Source organism: Suncus etruscus, chromosome 20, assembly GCF_024139225.1.
Source record: "Suncus etruscus isolate mSunEtr1 chromosome 20, mSunEtr1.pri.cur, whole genome shotgun sequence".
Lineage (NCBI taxonomy): Eukaryota > Metazoa > Chordata > Mammalia > Eulipotyphla > Soricidae > Suncus > Suncus etruscus.
Window position 1 is genome coordinate 34,612,110 of NC_064867.1, and position 19,178 is coordinate 34,631,287.

Here is a 19,178-nt window from a genome sequence, read left to right on the forward strand (position 1 = left end):
GGTGTGGCCCAAAAACCAAAAAAAAAAAAAAAAAAAAAAAGCAGTGCTTCTCAAATAGTGGGGTGCAACCCCCAGGGGGCCTCGAGGCTCCGTAAAGGGGGATGCACTTGACCTCGGCAAACACTGTCATAAGCTAAGCCTCGTGTTTATGTCTCTGGAGCTGAGAGTTGCTGTGTCCTGCTTCAAATCCCGCTTCGAAAAGCATTGCAAAACGTGCTCATTGTAGCCATTAATCCAGACATCACCTCTAATTAAAAAAATCAGCTCAAGGGCCCGGAGAGATAGCACAGTGGCGTTTGCCTTGCAAGCAGCCGATCCAGGACCAAAGGTGGTTGGTTCGAATCCCGGTGTCCCATATGGACCCCCGTGCCTGCCAGGAGCTATTTCTGAGCAGACAGCCAGGAGTGACCCCTGAGCATCGCTGGGTGTGGCCCAAAAACAAACAAACAAACAAACAAAAATCAGCTCAATTATTTTATATATTTTTGTTTTGCAGATTAAAGTTTTTTAATAAAGATACTATTTACAGTCGCTCGGGGGTGTGTGTGAAAAATGTTTCTTCTTCCTACGGGGGCATGACAGAAAATAATTGAGAAGCACTTACTTAAAGACATGCAGAAGCCAGGGCCAAGAATATGACCCTGGCGAGCATGAGAACCACAACACAAACAAATACCACCAAGAGAGAAGTGAAACAACCCCTCCCCCCCCAAGCATCACAGCAGCAACCCAGGCAGATGCGTGCGATCCTATCATCAGAACCACACTGAAGGGAAAGGGAACATGACCAGCAAGTGCTACAGGGGAGGGAGGGCAGGGTGCTTGCTACACAGTCAAAGGACCCAGCACAAGTTGACTCTATCCAGCACCTTATGATACTCCCACGAGCATCAGGGGAACCGAATGCAGGCTTTGCATTCAGGAACCTGATTCCATCTCTAGGTTAATATATCCAGGACAGCCAGGAGAAACACCCAGGCACTGCCAGGTATTACCACCCTCCCCCTCAAAAAATAAAAATGCCAAATGCTCTTCAAATTCATATAATCTGGGATTATATGTGAATTATATGTGAATTATATGTGTGAATATGTGCTTCAAAATTCATAGATTATGCTATGATCATGTGTGTAAGTGTGTGTATGTGTGTGGTATCAGAGATTGAACCCTGGGTTGGCTGCATGCAAGGCAAGTGCCCTACACGCTGTATTATCTCTCCAGCCCTCATATTTCCTGTTTCAGATTTTGACAACAAGAAAGGTAGATGTGGACTGGAGAGATAGTACAGCAGGTAAAACACCTACCTTGCAATTGCTGACCAGGGCTCAGTCTCCAGCACCACATATGTTTCCCCTCATCCTGCCAGGAGTAAGCCCTGAGCATTGCCAGGTGTGGCCCAAAAACAAAAATGAAAAAGAAGGGGCTGGAGCAGTGGCACAGCGGTAGGGCATTTGCCTTGCATGCAGCCAACCCAGGGTTCAATCTCTGATACCACACACATACACACACTGACCTAGAACGAACTTCAGTTCGATCCCCGGCATCCCATATGGTCCCTCAAGCCAGGAGCAATTTCTGAGCGCATAGCCAGGAGTAACCCCTGAGTGTCACCAGGTGTGGCCCAAAATAAAAAATGAAAAGAAAAGTAGATGATGGTGAGTGGTCTAAAGCCTCAAGAAATTTTCATCACTGAATATAATTCAAAGAGTAAAAAAACCAGCGAATTATATATATATATATATATATATATATATATATATATATATATATATATATATATATATAGCTAAGCGTTTAAAATACAGCTTTCAATAGCAATTATGCCTTATGATTCACTTAATATAAAAAGCTTTCTCAAAATCTCTTTCTGGGCTGAAGGAATAGTACCACGGGAAAGGTTCCTGTCTTTGCACATGGTAGATCCAGATTCAATCCCCAGTAGCCTAAAAGGTTCCTTAATCTCTGACAGGAGTGATCCCTGAGCCCTGAGTAGGAATAAGCTCTGATAAACTCAAAAACAAAAACAAGGGGCCGGAGAGATAGCATGGAGGTAGAGTGTTTGCCTTACATGTAGAAGGACAGTGGTTCGAATCCCAGCATCCCATATGTCCCCTGAGCCTGCCAGGAGCGATTTCTGAGCGTAGAGTCAGGAGTGATTCCTGAGCGCTGCCAGGTGTGACCCAAAAACCAAAAGCAACAACAACAACAAAAAAAAATCTCTGTGGTGAGTTGAATGTTAGGGCTTTGCCGAGTTCAGTTTGCCCAGAGCACTGCCCAAATGAACAAAATACTGAGAGCATAACTGATGAAGCAAGTACAGGCTTCTCTGCTTTGTTTCCTTCCAGAAAGTCGTCCAAGAAATTTGGATCCCCAAATAAGTATATTTTGTTCTACACTTAAAATTTTATTCTAGGCAGGCTAGAACAATAGTACAATGGGTATGGTTTTTGCCTTGCATGAAGCCAACCCAGGTTCAATTTCCAGTACCCCATATGGTCCCCTAAGTACCACCAGAAGTATTTCCTATGTGCAGAGCCAGGAGTAAGCCCTGAGTATCACAAAGTATGGCCCTAAAAAAAAATACAAAGAAAACAATTTATTTGAGGAACCAGAGAGATAGTACAGCAGGTAATATACTTGCCTTGCACATGGCTGACTCCCTGAGCACTGCCAGGAGTGATTCCTGAGGGAGTAAGCCCTGAGCACTTCTGCGTATGGTTCAAAAATGAAACCAAAAAAATAAGAAAGGTTATGCTTCAGGAAATTCTGAAGTGTGTGGAGTATGTTTCGGAATTTACCGGATAACTTTGTTGTTTTTGTTTGCAGCTAGGGCCCAAGGTGGGGTGTGTGTGTGTGTGTGTGTGTGTGTGTGTGTGTGTGTGTGTGTGTGTGTGTGTGTGTGATCCCAGTCATCAGGGAATGTGTGTGTGTGTGTGATCCCAGTTATCAGGGAATGTGTGTGTGTGTGTGATCCCAGTCATCAGGGAATGTGTGTGTGTGTGTGTGATCCCAGTCATCAGGGAATGACGCTGCACAATTGTGCACACTTGCCTTGCACAATCCCTGCCCCACACCGGAACAGCTGCTGTCAGGAATGGAAAGTTCTGAGGTGACTGTGGTCAGTGGAAAACCCAGGCCAAATTCCTGGTCAGTGGGAAGTGATGTCAGGGCTGGCTGGGACCTGGGAAGCTGGGACAGCCCTCCCCCTTCCTTCCTGCCTCTGGGTTCCAGAAAACCCTGGGGAGCAGATGGGGTGAGGAAACTCTTCCTGCAGTTCAGCCCTGGCCCTGAGAAACAGCTGCAGAAATGAGTGAGAGCCTCACTGGTCTTCGGCATTGGGTCACACCCAGGCATGTGGGGAGCAGAGGGTTGAGCGGGAGGGGTCATGGGCCAGGTCAGCCCTTGCCCACTGCCTGTGATTTCCATGCATTTAAAAGCAGAAGCAGGGGCCCGGAGAGATAGCACAACGGTGTTTGCCTTGCAAGCAGCCGATCCAGGACCAAAGGTGGTTGGTTCGAATCCTGATGTCAAATATAGTCCCCCGTGCCTGCCAGGAGCTATTTCTGGGCAGACAGCCAGGAGTAACCTCTGAGCACCGCCGGGTGTAGCCCAAAATAAATAAATAAATAAATAAATAAATAAATAAATAAATAAAAGCAGAAGCCAGGCAGACACTTCTGTTTCTATCTTTAAGGCTTTGTAGAGGTTTTTTTTTTTTGGTTGTTGTTGTTTGTTTGTTTGTTTTGGGTCACACCTCGTGGTACTCAGGGATTACTCCTGGCTCTGTGCTCAGAAATCGCTCCTGACAGGCTCGTGGGGACCATATATGGGATGCCAGGATTTGAACCACTGTCTGTCCTGGGTTGGCTGCGTGTAAGACAAACACCCTACCCTACCGCTGTACTATCTCTCTGGCCTCAGGGTTTTTTGTTGTTTTTTTTTTAGTGGGGGTTATGGGTTACACCCGCAGTGCTCAGGGGTTACTCCTGGCTTTTTATGCTCAGAAATAGCTCCTGGCAGACTCAGGGGACCATATGAGATGCCGGGATTTGAACCACTAACCTCCTGCAGGCAAGGCAAATGCCTTACCTCCATGCTATCTCTTCAGTCCCTCGAGGTTTTTTTTTTTTTTGTGGTTTTTGGGTCACACCTGGCAGTGCTCAGGGGTTATTCCTGGCTCCATGCTCAGAAATTGCTCCTGGCAGGCACGGGGGACCATATGGGATGCCGGGATTCGAACCAATGACCTTCTGCATGAAAGGCAGACGCCTTACCTCCATGCTATCTCTCCGCCCCGAGGTTTTTTATTTTTAAATAAAAAGTACACACACACACACACACACACACACACACACACACACACACACACACACACACACACATTTGGGGAGGGGTTCTTTTGGTTTTGTTTTTTTTGGGCCACACCCAGTGGTACGCAGGACTTAATCCAAGTTCTGCACTTAAGAATCACTCCATGGGCCGGGCGGTGGCGCTCGAGGTAAGGTGCCTGCCTTACCTGCGCTAGTCTAGGAGACGGACCGCGGTTCGATCCCCCGGCGTCCCATATGGTCCCCCAAGCCAGGAGCGACTTCTGAGCGCATAGCCAGGAGTAACCCCTGAGCGTCACCGGGTGTGGCCCAAAAACCAAAAAAAAAAAAAAAAGAATCACTCCATGGGGCCGGAGTGATGAAGCAGCAGTAGATCATTTGCCTTGCACATGGCTGACCCAGGATGCACCATGATTTGATTCCCCAGCATCCCATATGGTGGTCCCCCGAACCAGGAGCGAGTTCTGAGGGCAGACCCAGGAGTAACCCCTGAGCATCATCGGGTGTGGCCCCAAAGCAAAAACAAAAAATGGATCATCCATGGCCAACTCAGGGGTCCTTTGGGATGCCAAGAATCAAATTCAGGGGCTGGAGCAATAGCACAGCGGTTTGCCTTGCATACAGCCAACCCAGGACAGACCCCGATTCAAATTCCGCCATCCCATATGGTCCCCCCAAGCCTGCCAGGAGCAACTTTTGAGTGCAGAGTCAGGAGCATCACAGGGTGTGGTTAGTACAGAAAAGCACTAAACATCAGAGCAAGGGAGTGGGGGAAACCTCTGATTTCCAGGCTCCTGTCTGTGCCACCCTGCTGGGAACAGTGGCCACACCCAGTGCCTCAGTTTCCTCATGGCCATATAGGCTGCAGCCAGATTTAGTGGAGCCTGTGTCTTCCTGTGCTGAGAAAGGGAGGTGACTCAGTGACAGAGAACCTGTCAGGGAGGAGGGGCCCTTCCCTCCTGGCTGCACCCCCTTTAAATACAGGGAAGAAATCCTGGAAGGTGTTACCCAAGTCACAGCAGGGCTGTACACACAGCAGGGAGTAGTTTGGAATGCATGGTCCCCCAGGAACCCAGCCTGGACAGAAGCTTGAGCCCCTTCTTCACCCCAGGAGAAAGCACCGACATACTGAGCAGGCTGATATACAGGCACTTTTGGGGGGTCTTTTTGGGGGGTCACGCCAGCTGAGTTCAGGAATTACTCCTGGCTCTGCACTCAGGAATCACTCCTTGCAGGCTCAGGGGACCATATGGGATGCTGGGATTAAACCTCAGTCAGCCTCATGCAAGACAAACGCCCTACCCACAGTGCTATCGCTCTGGCCCCAAACAGGCACATTTTTAAACTTCACTTGTTTTGTTTTGTTTTGTTTTGGGGTCACACCCAGCGGTACTCAGGGGTTACTCCTAGTTCTATGCTCAGGAATCACCCCTGGCAGGCTCAGGGGACCACATGGGATGCTGGGATTCGAACCAGGGTTCTTCCTGTATTGGCTGCGTGCAAGGCAAACACCCTACCGCTATGCTATCACTCTGGCCCCTAACCTCACTTTTTGGAGTCACTCTAAGGGCTCACTTCCACAGCAGGATCCACACAGCCCTATGGAACCTTTCTAGAATGATCTCTTTCTGGAACGATCTCTCTGCATGAGCTAGGGGATGTCAGAGTTCTGTGCCCAGTTCAGGGATGATTCCTGGGGGCACACACTTTGCCACAGAGCCCACAGAGGCAAATGAGGGATAAGTTCAACTCAAAGCATGCTGTGGGATGGCAAGAAATAAACCATGGTCACTAGGGCCAGAGCAATGGCGCAGCAGGGAGAATACTTGCCTAGCATGCTGCTGACCCAGGTTCAATCCACAGCATCCCATAGGGTCCCCTGAGCACAGCCAGGTGTGATCCCTAAGTGCCGAGCCAGGAGTAACCCCTGATCACAATGGGTGTGGCCAAAAACGAAAACCAAACAAAATAAAAACATGGTTATAGGAGAGAAAACAGGGCAGGGAGCCTTTAAAATGGTGTCTGAGCCAATATCCAAAGGAGTGAGCCCCTGAGTTGACACCCCTGAGTGTGGGGCACCCCACCAGGCCAAAGTGGCTGGCAGCAGGGAACTGTAGGGCATATTCACAAGGAGAAGAGTGTCCTGGACTGGAGGGGAGCATCACCCTCCTTGCAAGTGACACCAGGGGCCTTAAAGCAGGAGTACCAGCTAGAAGAAGATAAGCAGGGAAGAAGGACACATGTGGAGGTGCAGGAGGCCCCCAGAACTAGGACAGTGGGTAGGGCACTTGCTTTGCATGCACCTGACCATGGTGCAACAGTTGGTTAGATTCCTGGCAACCCTTGAGCCCCACCAGGAGTGAGCCTAAGCACTTCTGGGTGTGGCAAAAACACATAAATAAATGAATACAAGGAAGGTGGAAAAGGGGCTCTGGTCTGGGGGTACAGGCCTCAGGAAAGACAAGAACCCTGAGTTTGCAGAGGCACAAACTACTAATGCCTCTAGATATTAGGATTTTTGATCTTGAAAGGTATGAGATGATGAGTGTATGGTGTGCCAGCCATCAGACCTGATCACTTCTTACAGATATAGGTGAGGGGCACCTTTGGGGACAATGTCTTGGAATGGTCTCAACCAGTGCAATGCAAAGGCCCTGGGACAGGACCAAGGGGGCCCTGGGAGTCAAAAGGGGAGAAAGCAGGAGCCAGGCAGCTGGTTGGGTTGCACAAAAGGGAGCCTCAGAGGAGTCTGAGCAAATGTAAAGTATATCACATCCAATTGTTCCTGAAAGAGGATTACCAGGTGGCCAAAAAGCTTAGAAAAGGCTGGATCATGGGGCCGGCGAGGTGGCGCTAGAGGTAAGGTGTCTGCCTTGCAAGCACTAGCCAAGGAAAGGACCACGGTGGTTCGATCCCCCGGTGTCCCATATGGTCCCCCCAAGCCAGGGGCAATTTCTGAGCGCGTAGCCAGGAGTAATCCCTGAGCATCTAACGAGTGAAAAACCAAAAAAAAAAAAAAAAGAAAAGAAAAGAAAAGGAAAAAAAAAAAAAAAGAAAAGGCTGGATCAGGGGCCGGAGACATAGAATGGAGGTAGGGTGTTTGCCTTGCATGCAGAAGGACAGTGGTTCGAATCCTGGCATCCCATATGGTACCCTGAGCCTGCCAGGAGCGATTTCTGAGTGTAGAACTAAGAGTAACCCCTGAGCGCTGCCGGGTGTGATCCAAAAACCAAAAAAAAGAAAAAAGAAAGAAAGAAAGAAAGAAAGAGAGAGAGAGAGAGAGAGAGAGAGAAGGAAGGAAGGAAGGAAGGAAGGAAGGAAGGAAGGAAGGAAGGAAGGAAGGAAGGAAGGAAGGAAGGAAGGAAGGAAGGAAGGAAGGAAGGAAGGAAGGAAGGAAGGAAGGAAGGAAGGAAGGAAGGAAGGAAGGAAGGAAGGAAGGAAGGAAGGAAGGAAGGAAGGAAGAAAGAAAGAAAGAAAGAAAGAAAGAAAGAAAGAAAGAAAGAAAGAAAGAAAGAAAGAAAGAAAGAAAGAAAGAAAGAAAGAAAGAAAGAAAGAAAGAAAGAGAAAGAAAAGGCTGGAGCAGGCCAGACAGAGTGATAGCAAAGTAGGTAAGGTAAGTTTATCTTGCATGTGGCCGACCCAGGTTCAACCTCCAGCATCCCATATGGTCCCCAGAGTACCACCAAGAGAAATTCCTGAGCACAGATCCAGGAGAGCACCACTGGGTTACCACCCCCCACCCCCAAGAAATGGCTGGAACAACAGGCATGTAGGGCAGTACATAGCTGCTGCACAGGGAAGAGCCTGCTGCCACAAAGACAATCCATAAACAGGGCTGGGGAGATCATACAAGGGTTAAGTACTGCTCTGTAGAAAATCCCAGCATCACAGGGTCTTCTGAGCTCCATCAGGTGTACCAAGAATTGTACCAGCGTGTGTGCTCCACGAAAAAATAAAAAATCCATAACCCCAAGAATCAAAACTACAATCCCAAGCACTGAGTGGGAGCCAGGGAAGGAGGAAGTGGGAAAGCATTGACAGTTCCCCAGACGTTTGGGCCCACTAGGGACTCAGTTGGCCCAGCACCAGTAACCCATCCAAGGGAAATGAAAACTGTCTCCTGAAGGTCAGACAGAACATGCACAGAGTGCGATTCACAATTGTCACAAGTGGAAAAACCCAAATAATTTTCAATGAGCGTGATACACACAGGAGCACATGATATACAGTGGCATGTGATTCCACTAACATATACATGGATATACGAATATATGTGTATATCAGGATATGTGTGTGTGTTTAAAAGTGAGATATGAGATTTCCCCCCCCCCCTTTTTTTTTCTCTTTCCTTCAAACAGAACCACATAACTTGAACCATCTTGCTCTGCCTCATAAATTGAGGGGGAAATAATGGAGGGTACCATGATCAAACAGTCGTATGAACATTGAGTAGAAATAAAAAAAAAAAAAAAGATCAAACATCAAATCCAAAGCCAACGATACCAAATCTACAACAAGCTAGACACTGAGGGGACCACTTATACTAGCAGCCCGGGGGGCAAAGACTAGGGGGATATGGAAGGCATGCTGGGAACAGGGGTGGAGGGAGGACGACATTGGTGGTGAGAATGCTCCTGATTTAATGTCGCTATGTACCTAAAATATTACTGTGAAAGATTTGTAATCTACTTTGGTCAAAATAAAAATTATTAAAAAAATAAAGTGAGATACGAGGGACCTGAGTGATAGCACAGCTGTAGGGTGTTTGCCTTGCACGCTGCTGAATTGGGACAGACCCAGGTTCGATCCCCAGCATCCCATATGATCCCCTGAGCCTACCAGTTGCAATTTTTTTTTTTTTTTTTTTTTTTTTTTTTTGGTTTTTGGGCCACACCCGGTAACACTCAGGGGTTACTCCTGGCTATGTGCTCAGAAGTTGCTCCTGGCTTGGGGGACCATATGGGACACCGGGGGATCGAACCGCGGTCCGTCCAAGGCTAGCGCAGGCAAGGCAGGCACCTTACCTTTAGCGCCACCGCCCGGCCCCAGTTGCAATTTTTGAGCACAGAGCCAGAAGTAACCCCTGAGCGCCGCCAGGTGTGGCCCAAAAACTAAAAAAAAAAAAAAGGTGAGATGCGATTCCACAAACCTACACACGGATGAACACAATGATTCAGTGATTCCTAAAAAGTAGCTAAGCCAAGCCTGACATTTATGCCAGCAAGAGAATACTGTCTGTACAAATTTAACACCAGAGACCACCTAAAGCAGGAACTATAGTAGGGCTGTGCCGTGAGAGGTGACAAGGAAAGGAATAGGGCTTCTTCCAGGATGAAGGTTCTAAAACTGGTGGTGGAAATGGATGGACATCTCTCTGCTTACACTAAAAGCCACTGAACCATACACTTCATTTTGCAGTGCCAGGGATCCGATCCAGGGCCTCACACATGCAAAATGAGTGCACTGCTTCAGAGCTATACATCACCTGGCCCCAAACTGGGTTCTGCAAAAGGGTCTCTTCAGACAGGACAGCAGGAAGGATGCTTGCTTTGTATATGAATGACCCTGGTTCAGTCCCCAATTACCCAGATAGTTTCCCAAGTCTGCTAGGAGTGATCCTTGAGTACAGAGCCTGGAGTAAGTGCTGAGCATAGCCAAAAGTGACTCCCTCAAAAGAAAACCTTTTTTTTATAAAATTGCACACGGCGATCCAGGACGGTCCTGGGTTGGATCCCTGGTGTCCCATATGGTCCCCTGAACTAGGAGCGATTTCTGAGTGCAGAGCCAGGAGTAACATCTGCCTGAGCGTCACTGGGTGTGGCCAAAAATTATATTTTATTTATTATCTATTTATCATTATTTATTATTAGAGTAGTATTATATTTTTTGGACCACACCCAGCAGTGCTCACACCCCTGGCTCTGCACTCAGGAATCACTCCTGGCAGGCTTGGAGGACCATATGAGATGCTGGGAATTGAACTCAGGCCAGCAACGTGCAAGGCAAATGTCCTCTGCTCTGTGCAATAACTCTGGTCCCCCCAAAAAGATTTTTTTTTTAATTTTCCCAGGTCGTATTCAAACCTGCTAAATAACAGATCAAGAAAAAACACCAGTACATTGTCAGAGGCATCCAAATAACAGTGACAACCTCCAGGGAAGGAACAGAGACTGGGAACCAATGTGGGGAGACAGTTCTGTGCAACTGTGCTACTGGAGTATCAGACAGACCTACTGCTGGAGTTTCTTTTCCCCTGTAAATATAGTAAACCAAGATGCTCAAAGAAAAAAAAAACCTAGGGGCCAGAGAGATAGTACAATGGTAGGGCATTTGTCTTGTACACAGCTAACCTGAGTCGGACCTGGTTTCAATCCCTGGCATCCCATAGGGTTCCCAGAGCTTGCCAGGGGCGATTTCTGAGTGCAGAGCCAAAAGTAACCCCTGAGCGCAGCTGGTTGTAGCCTAAAAACAAAACAAACACCGCCTACATTTTGGCAAGGAGAAAGAGAGCTATGAGAGATCTTGAGTGAAAGCGGAAGGTGACAAGGATGTTTAAAAAGATATGATGCTTGGGGCTGGGAAGGTGGCGCTAGAGGTAAGGTGTCTGCCTTGCAAGCGCTAGCATAGGGCGGACCTCGGTTCGATCCCCCCGGCGTCCCATATGATCTCTCCAAGCCAGGAGTGATTTCTGAGCACATAGCCAGGAGTAACGCCTGAGCGTCAAACGGGTGTGCCCCCCCAAAAAAAAGATATGATGCTTGAAAAATAATTACACATAATAATAATAATTACACATAAGAATATCCATGGGGCCCAAGAGATGACACAGAGGTAGAGCATTTGCCCTGAATGCAGCCGATTTGGAACAGATGGTGGTTGGAATCTTGGTATCCCATATGGTTCCCCCAAGCCTGCCAGGGGCAATTTCTGAGCTCAGAGCCAGGAGTAATCCCTGAGTGCTGGCAGGTGTGATCCAAATACAAAAATAAAAACAAAAAAAATCCAGGAAGAAAATGTCCTGGCAAGCTCACTGGCACTAACCCCAGGGCAATATCCAGGGTAGTTCTCTCCAGGCTGGAACTGGAGTCACCTAACTGGTCTCTGGCCACAGGCTGCCGTGCCTGCTCCTTTGAATCCCTCCAGTTTCGATGGATTATTCTTAGCAGTGTGTCACAGGGTATTTCCCTATATTCCTGGCCTCTGGCCACCAATGTTCCCCATTGTAAGAGTCAAAAGCACTTCCAGACATTAAAGAATGTTACTAAGAAGACAAAAATTCCTCCATTAGAGAACTTCGAGGTTCCCCGAATACCTGTTAGTGCAGTAAACTATAGAGATATGGGGTCAGAGAGATAGCACAGCAGTAGGGTGTTTGCCTTGCATGCAGCTGACCCGGGACAGACCTGGGTTCGATTCCTGGCATCCCATATGGTCCCCAAAGACTGCCAGGAGCAATTTCTCAGCACAGAGCCAGGAGTAACCTCTGAGCGCTGCTGTAGGGTGTGACCAAGAAACAACAATAACAAAAGAACTGAGGGCTGGAGAGATAGCATAGAGGTAAGGCATTTGCCTTGCATGCAGAAGGACGGTGGTTCGAATCCCGGCATCCCATATGGTCCCCCGAGCCTACCAGGAGTGATTTCTGAGTGTAGAGCCGGGAGTAACCCCTGAGTGCTGCTGGGTGTGACCCAAAAAACAAACAAACAAACAAACAAACAAAAACCTGTATAGATAACACACACACACTCTTTCTATATTACTAGTCTTTCAACTGCACATATGGGCCCGGAGAGATAGCACAGCGATGTTTGCCTTGCAAGCAGCCAATCCAGACCAAAGGTGGTTGGTAATCAAATCCCGGTGTCCCATATGGTCCCCCGTGCCTACCAGGAGCTATTTCTGAGCAGACAGCCAGGAGTCACCCCTGAGCACCGCTGGGTGTGGCCCAAAAACAAAAAAACAAAAAACAAAACAAAAAAAAATCAACTGCACATATATGTCATACACTTTTGTATAAGAGGCAAATTTCACCATCTAAAATTTGGGGAGGGCGTGAGGGATCACACCTGGCAGTGCTCAAAGCTAAATCCTGGCTCTACATCCTGGGAACATTCCTGGAGGATTCAAAAGACCATTCTGGGGTGCTGGAGATTAAGTCCAGGTCGTTAAGACACCCTACCCTCTGTGCTGTTGATTACTCCAGTCTCTCCCAATCTAAATTTTTAATAAAATTCTTTTTAATGTGGGCAATGGGCCACATTGAGTGGAAACATAAAACCAAAGATGCCCAGTGCTGGCACTTTCTTATTAGATGCCAGAGTCTGAGATTTAAAGACTTGGGTGCATACACACGAAATGACAATCACATTTTCCTTTGTGGTTGTTTTGGGGCCACCATCTATGGCAGCGTTTTTCAACCACTGTGCCGTGAGATATTGTCTGTTGGGGAAAATTCCAATTTCACTCGTCACCTGTGGCTTACAAACAGACCAATCATTAGATTATTTCATAATAAAGTAATCATCAAAGAACCTGTGTTATTTTATTCCTAATCCAGAGAATTACTTTATTTATATATATAGTTAGTATAGGTGCAGAGTTCAATCTTTTTTTAATATTTTCTAATGGTGGTGTGCCTCATGATTTTATTTTATTTTTTTCATGGAAAAAGTGTGCCTTTGCACAAAAAGGCTGAAAGACACTGATATATGGTGCTCAGAGCTCACTCTCACCTGGGCTTAGGGGTCACTGCTGCTGGTGGGTTCACTCATGGGGACCATGGGGGATGCTGAGGATCGGGCCACATGCCAGGCAAGCATCCCACAGGCTGTGCAATAGCCCAGACGACTCGTTTGGGATCTAGGAATCTCCTCCAACTTTTGGGGGTCACCATTGGGGATGCTGAGTATCGAGCCACATGCCAGGCAAGCACATTACAGGCTGTGCAATAGCCCAGACAACCCCTTTGGGATCTGGGAATCTCCCCCAATTTGGGGGGGACCTTAGGCGTTGAATGTCCCCTAAATTTTAGGGGAGCCATGGGAGGTCTGAGGATCCGGCCACATGCCAGGCAAGCACCTTGCAGCCTGTGCCATAGCCCAGATGACCCCTTTGAGATCTAGAAATCCCCCCCCAATTTGTGGGGGACCTGGAGCGCTGAATGTCCCCCAATTTTAGGGGGACTATGGGGGTGCTGGGGATCGGGCCACATGCCAGGCAAGCACCTTGCAGCCTGTGCCATAGCCCAGACGACCCCTATGGGATCTAGGAATCTCCTCCAACTTTTGGGGGGCATTATGGAGGGATACTGAGGATCGGGCCACATGCCAAGCAAGCACCTTGCAGGCTGTGCAAATAACCAAGACGACCCCTTCGGTATCTAGGAATCCCCCCCAATTTGGGGGGACCTGGGGCGCTGAATGTCCCCCAATTTTTAGGGGGACTCTAAGGGGTACTGAGGATCGGGCCACATGCCAGGCAAGCACATTACAAGCTGTGCAAATAGCCCAGACGACCCCTTTGGGATCTGGAAATCTCCCCCAATTTTTTGGGGGGACCTGGGGCGCTGATTGTCCCCCAATTTTTAGGGGAACCATGGGGGTGGTGCTGAGGATCGGGCCACATGCCAGGCAAGCACCCTGCAGGCTGTGCCATAGCCCAGACGACCCCTATGGGATCTAGGAATCTCCCCCAATTTTGAGGACCTGGAGTGCTGAATGTCCCCCAACTTTTAGGAGGACCATGGGGGATGCCGAGGATCGGGCCACATGCCAGGCAAGCACATTACAGGCTATGCAATAGCCCAGACGACCCCTTTGGGGTCTGGGAATGTACCCCAATTTTTGGGGGTGACCTGAGGTGCTGACATGGGGGGGAATATACTCAGTCCCCAAGTCTGGTACCCGCCCCAAGAGGTTCCAGCCTGCCCAGGCTGAACGGGTATGTACGGGGCTCGCTTCCACCTCGCCAAGCAAGCCTGGGCTCCGCGCCTGCCCCTCCAGCTGGGCCTGGGTTCGAATCCGCAGTGCACGGACTCCCTCCTTCCTTCCCTCTCTCGCCCCCCACTCACCGAACTGCATCCAGTCCCACTCGCTGAGCGTGTCCATGTTGCGGCACAGGTCGTCCAGGACCCACGACGGCAGCTGGTAGATGTAGCAGGACATGGTGCGGCCCGGGACTCGCTCACACGCTCACTGGCTCACTGACTCACTGACTGACTGACTGCCCGAGTAGTAGAGGGAGTCGCAGCAGCTCCTCCTCCGGCCGCCGCCGCCGCCTGCTTCCGCCCGGGAGTGGGCGGGCTCATCTTTAGACACGCCCCTTTGTCAGTAAGTGGGCGGAAGAAGTAGGTGAGGCCTCATATAAGACACGCCCCTTGGTGCGGAAGCGGGCAGGGCCAAACAGCAGACACGCCCCTTATTCGGGGAAGTGGGCGTGGCAAATCACTAAGTACGCCCCCTTGGTCCGAGAGTGGGTGGGTCATAATCAGGCCCCGCCCCATCCGCACGGAATGAGCAGCCCACTGGGCACGCCCCTTAGTCTCGGGAAGTGGGCGGAGACACTATCAGACCCCGCCCCACTCCGGGCAATGGTCGGGTCCACAACAAGACCCCGCCCCCTCCGTTCTGTAGTGGGCGTGGCCGGGAGCGCAGCACACGGCTGCCCCCCAGCGGCCGCCTCGGGAACCGTCCTGGGGAAATCGACCCAGTTTAGTGCTGGAGACCTCCAAAGCCTCCAGAAGCGTTTGTTTGTTTGTTTGTTTGTTTGTTTGTTTGTTTTCCCTTTACTTTCCAGAAACTGTTGCATTCACAACTGTTCCTCGATAGGAACAGTCTAGCAATAATTCATAGAAATAACTGAATTATCAGAGGCAGGAGAGAGAGCACAGCAATAGGGCGTTTGCCTCACATGGGATCGACCCGGGTTCGATCCCCAGCATCCCATATGATCCCCAAAGCCTGCCAGGAACGATTTCTGAGTGCAGAGCCAGGAGTAACCCATGAACAGCAGACAGTTGGTACAATCTTTCCCTGTACACAGCCAAGCCTGGTTCAATCCCTGGCACCCCGTATGGTCCCCCAAGCCCTGCTTTGAGTGTGATCCCTGAGTGCAAGCCAGGAGTCAACACAGGTGGGTGTAGTCCCAAAACAAAATGCATCAGTGAAAAGATCTTTTTCCCTGAGTTCCTGAGTTCAGTGGTGATGTGACGTGGCTGGCACATAGGGGTTGGGATCCCACCCAAGTCTGAGCAGGAAAGATTCATGTCCCAGGCATACTTGTCCTCCATTCCTTGCTGCAGTACCTCCCTCTTGCCTCTCCCTCTTTCAAAGCACAGGGCATAGGTACTTGTAGCAGTACTCCTCCTCGATGAAGTAGTTTTAACCCAGAAGCCTGGAGTTAAGCTTTGGCCATCTCAGGACAGACCGGCCCCAGTTGCTTCTCCTTCTGCTGGACAAGGTTCCTTCTCCAAGCCTCAGAGCTAGGCCTCCCAGGCCTCAGCTCCTCCAACAGAGAAGTGTCCTGGGCTTAGACAGGACACAGAGGAGACACATCTTGAGTCCTATTCTTTCACCTTGGGGTCAGTTTGGGGGCCACACCCAGCGGTGCTCACAGGTAATGCTGGAGGAGACTATAGTTAGTGCTGGGGATTCAAACTGGGATCAACCACATAAAAGATCTTGTCATTAGGGGCCAGAGCGGTGGTGCAAGCGGTAGGGCATTTGCCTTGAATGCATTAATCTAGGACAGACTGCGGTTCGATCCCCTAGAGCCCCATACGATCTCCCAAGCTAGGAGCGATTTCTGAGCGCATAGCCAGGAGTAACCCCTGAGCATCACCGGGTGTGGCACCCCCCCCAAATAAATGATTATTGTCATTATCTCCATGCCCCTTGATTCCCGTTTTTTAGAAAAAGTTCTGCAACTTATGGTCTTTGATATTTTTGTTTTTGTGTGTTGTTTTTTTGAGGGGTTACTTTTGGTTCAGTGTCTGGGGGTTCCCTCTGGCAGTGCTTGGAAGACCATGCACGGCAGGGTATATAGAACCTGGGATCACACATGCAAGGCATATCCCCTATTCTCTTGGCTTTTTTGTTTTTGTTTTTTTGGGCCACACCCGTTTGATGCTCAGGGGTTACTCCTGGCTAAGGGCTCAGAAATTGCCCCTGGCTTGGGGGGACCATATGGGACACCGGGGGATCGAACCGTGGTCCTTTCTTGGCTAGCGCTTGCAAGGCAGACACCTTACCTCTAGCGCAACCTCACCGGCCCCTCTCTTGGCTATTTTTTAACAACAGGATTTACAGGCTCCCTGAAGTATTACTTAACAAACATAATCCGGACCTTTCCGGCAATTTACTTTTGCTTTGCCGATGAAGAAATTGGAAGCTTAACTGTACATAGCCAAGCCAAATGAACCAAAGCACAGAATGCAAATGCGAATTCAAATGTGCAAAGCAAGTGCTTTGTGCTGTGTTCCTGAGTCATACCAGGAAACTTCGGGTAGGCCTCAAAATCAATCCTTTCCCATGACCATAATTGTTACAGCAGAACCCGAAGCTGCTCTGAAGACTGAATAAAATTAGTGTCAAATTATGCGATCCTGACTGATTCCTACTTAGTGGCAATCCCAGCTGCCACATTAGAATTATCTAGGGGGCTGTTGGCAATCTGATGAGACTGGAACCAGATTCAATTGCCTCCCAGGGACCAGATTCAATTGCTCTGGATTAGAGCCAGACAGAGGCTTTGAAAGGGCACAGTGGGTAGTTCTAAGTATGCAGGCAGAGCTGAGAGGCAGTGTGACATCAGGAAGTTATGGCATGAAGGGAGAATGGTGAAAGGAAAGCACAATAAAGAAAGCTTTAGGGCCAGATAGTACAGCAGGCAGGGCACTTCTCATGTGGCTGAGCTGGGTTTGATCCCTGGCATCCTATATGGTTCCCCAAACACCACCAGAAGTGATTCCTGAATGCAGAGTCAGGTGTAATCTTTGAGCATTACTGGGTGTGGCACAAAATGAAAATAAATTTTGTTTAAAGAGAAAGAAGGAAGGAAGGAAGGAAGGAGGGAGGGAGGGAGGGAGGGAGGAAGGAGAGAGAAAGAAAGAAAGAAAGAAAGAAAGAAAGAAAGAAAGAAAGAAAGAAAGAAAGAAAGAAAGAAAGAAAGAAAGAAAGAAAGAAAGAAAGAAAGAAGAAGGAAGGAAGGAAGGAAAAAAGGAAGGAAGGAAGGAAAGAAAGAAAGAAAGAAAGAAAGAAAGAGAAAGAGGAAAGGAAGAAAGAGGAAAGAGAGAGGAAAGAAAGAATGAAAGAATCAAAGGGCAGAGAGACAGCAGTGACTCATGTCTTGCAGCGATGACCTTGTTTGATCCCCAGCAAAGAGAGGGAGGGAGGAAGGGAGGGAGGGAGGAAGGAAGGAAGGAAGGAAGGAAGGAAGGAAGGAAGGAAGGAAGGAAGGAAGGAAGGAAGGAAGGAAGGAAGGAAGGAAGGAGGAAGGAAGGAAGGAAGGAGGAAGGAAGGAAGGGAAAGAAGGAAGGAGGAAGGAAGGAAGAAAAGAAGGAAGGAAGGAAGGAGGAAGGAAGGAAGGAAGGAAAGGAGGACAGAAGGAAGGAAAGGAAGGAAGGAAGGAAAGAAGGAAGGACTGAAGGAAGGAAAGAAGGAAGGAAGGGAAGGAGGGAGGGAGGGAGGAAGAAGGAGGAAAGCTCTTAGAGTTCTATAAATTTCACTTTTGTCTTTGATTTTTTTTTTTTAATTTAGGACACACCTGGCAGTGCTGTGTGGTACTTATGGGCACCAGTGATCTAAATTGGGTCAGCTACATATAAGGCAAGTGTCTTATACATTTTACCATCTCTATGGCCCTAATTTTAAAACAAAGATATTTAAACATTTCCTTCCCTCCCCCAGTGAATAACACTTGTCATAGCATTATTTATTACCTACCTTTTTTCCTATGGTTTATTCAGAAGCAGAGAACTTTAGATAGTACTTTCGTGGCTAGTGCTGGAGTCCCTTTCTGCATCTTCAGGAGGATCAGGGCAATCTTTTGGTTGTTGTTGTTGTTCTTTGTTTGCTTTTGTTTTGTTTCGGCCATACCCAGTGATGCTCAGGGGTTACTCCTGGCTATGTGCTCAGAAATCGCTCCTGACTCGGGACCATATGGGACACTGGGGGATCAAACCGTGGTCCATGCTATCTCCCCGGCCCCGTATTTCTAATATTTTCTTCTGAAAATTTTTCTGTAGTACTGAAAAAAATTTTGGTTTTGGGGCCACACCCAGTGGGGCTCAGGGGTTGCTCCTGGCTCTGCATTCAGAAATCGCTCCTGGCAGGCTCAGGGAACCATATGGGATGCCAGGGATCTAACCTGGGTGGATTCCGAATCAGTCACATGCAAGGCGAATGTACTATACCCGCTGTGCTCCCTCCAGCCCTGAAAACTTCTTTTCATTTCATTTTAGAGGCCACATCCATTTGTGATGCTAGGACTCGAACCCAGGCTGACCATGTACAACACAAGTGCTCATGCCTGTACTATCTACTCAGCCATCTCCCCCCACTTTTTTATTTTGCTATACTAGATAGTGCTTAGAAGTTACTCCTGGCTGTTTTCAGAAATTACTCCTGACAGGCTCCTGGCTGGCTTACATACATGTATGTATGTATGTCAGCCTTGTGCTATACTACCTATTGTGCTATCACGCTAGCCCCAGCTTTTTTTTTTTTTTTGGTTTTTTGGGTCAATCAGGGGTTACTCCTGGCTCTACGCTCAGAAATCGCTCCTGGCAGGCACAGGGAACGATATGAGATGCCGGGAATCAAACCACTGACCTTTTGCATGCAAGGCAAATGC

The 19,178-nt window shown here is 48.6% G+C and overlaps 1 protein-coding gene across 1 annotated transcript in view; it reads right to left on the bottom strand.

The window, feature by feature from the left end:
* The window catches only part of IRAK2 (interleukin 1 receptor associated kinase 2), a 46,016-nt gene extending 31,477 nt beyond the window's left edge, over positions 1–14,539 (bottom strand). The window contains exon 1 of the mRNA XM_049766109.1: positions 14,398–14,539. Within this exon, the coding sequence (XP_049622066.1) occupies positions 14,398–14,491 (94 nt within the window). The 5' untranslated portion in view covers positions 14,492–14,539. The remainder of the gene's footprint in view (positions 1–14,397) is intronic.
* Positions 14,540–19,178: the final 4,639 nt, after the last annotated feature.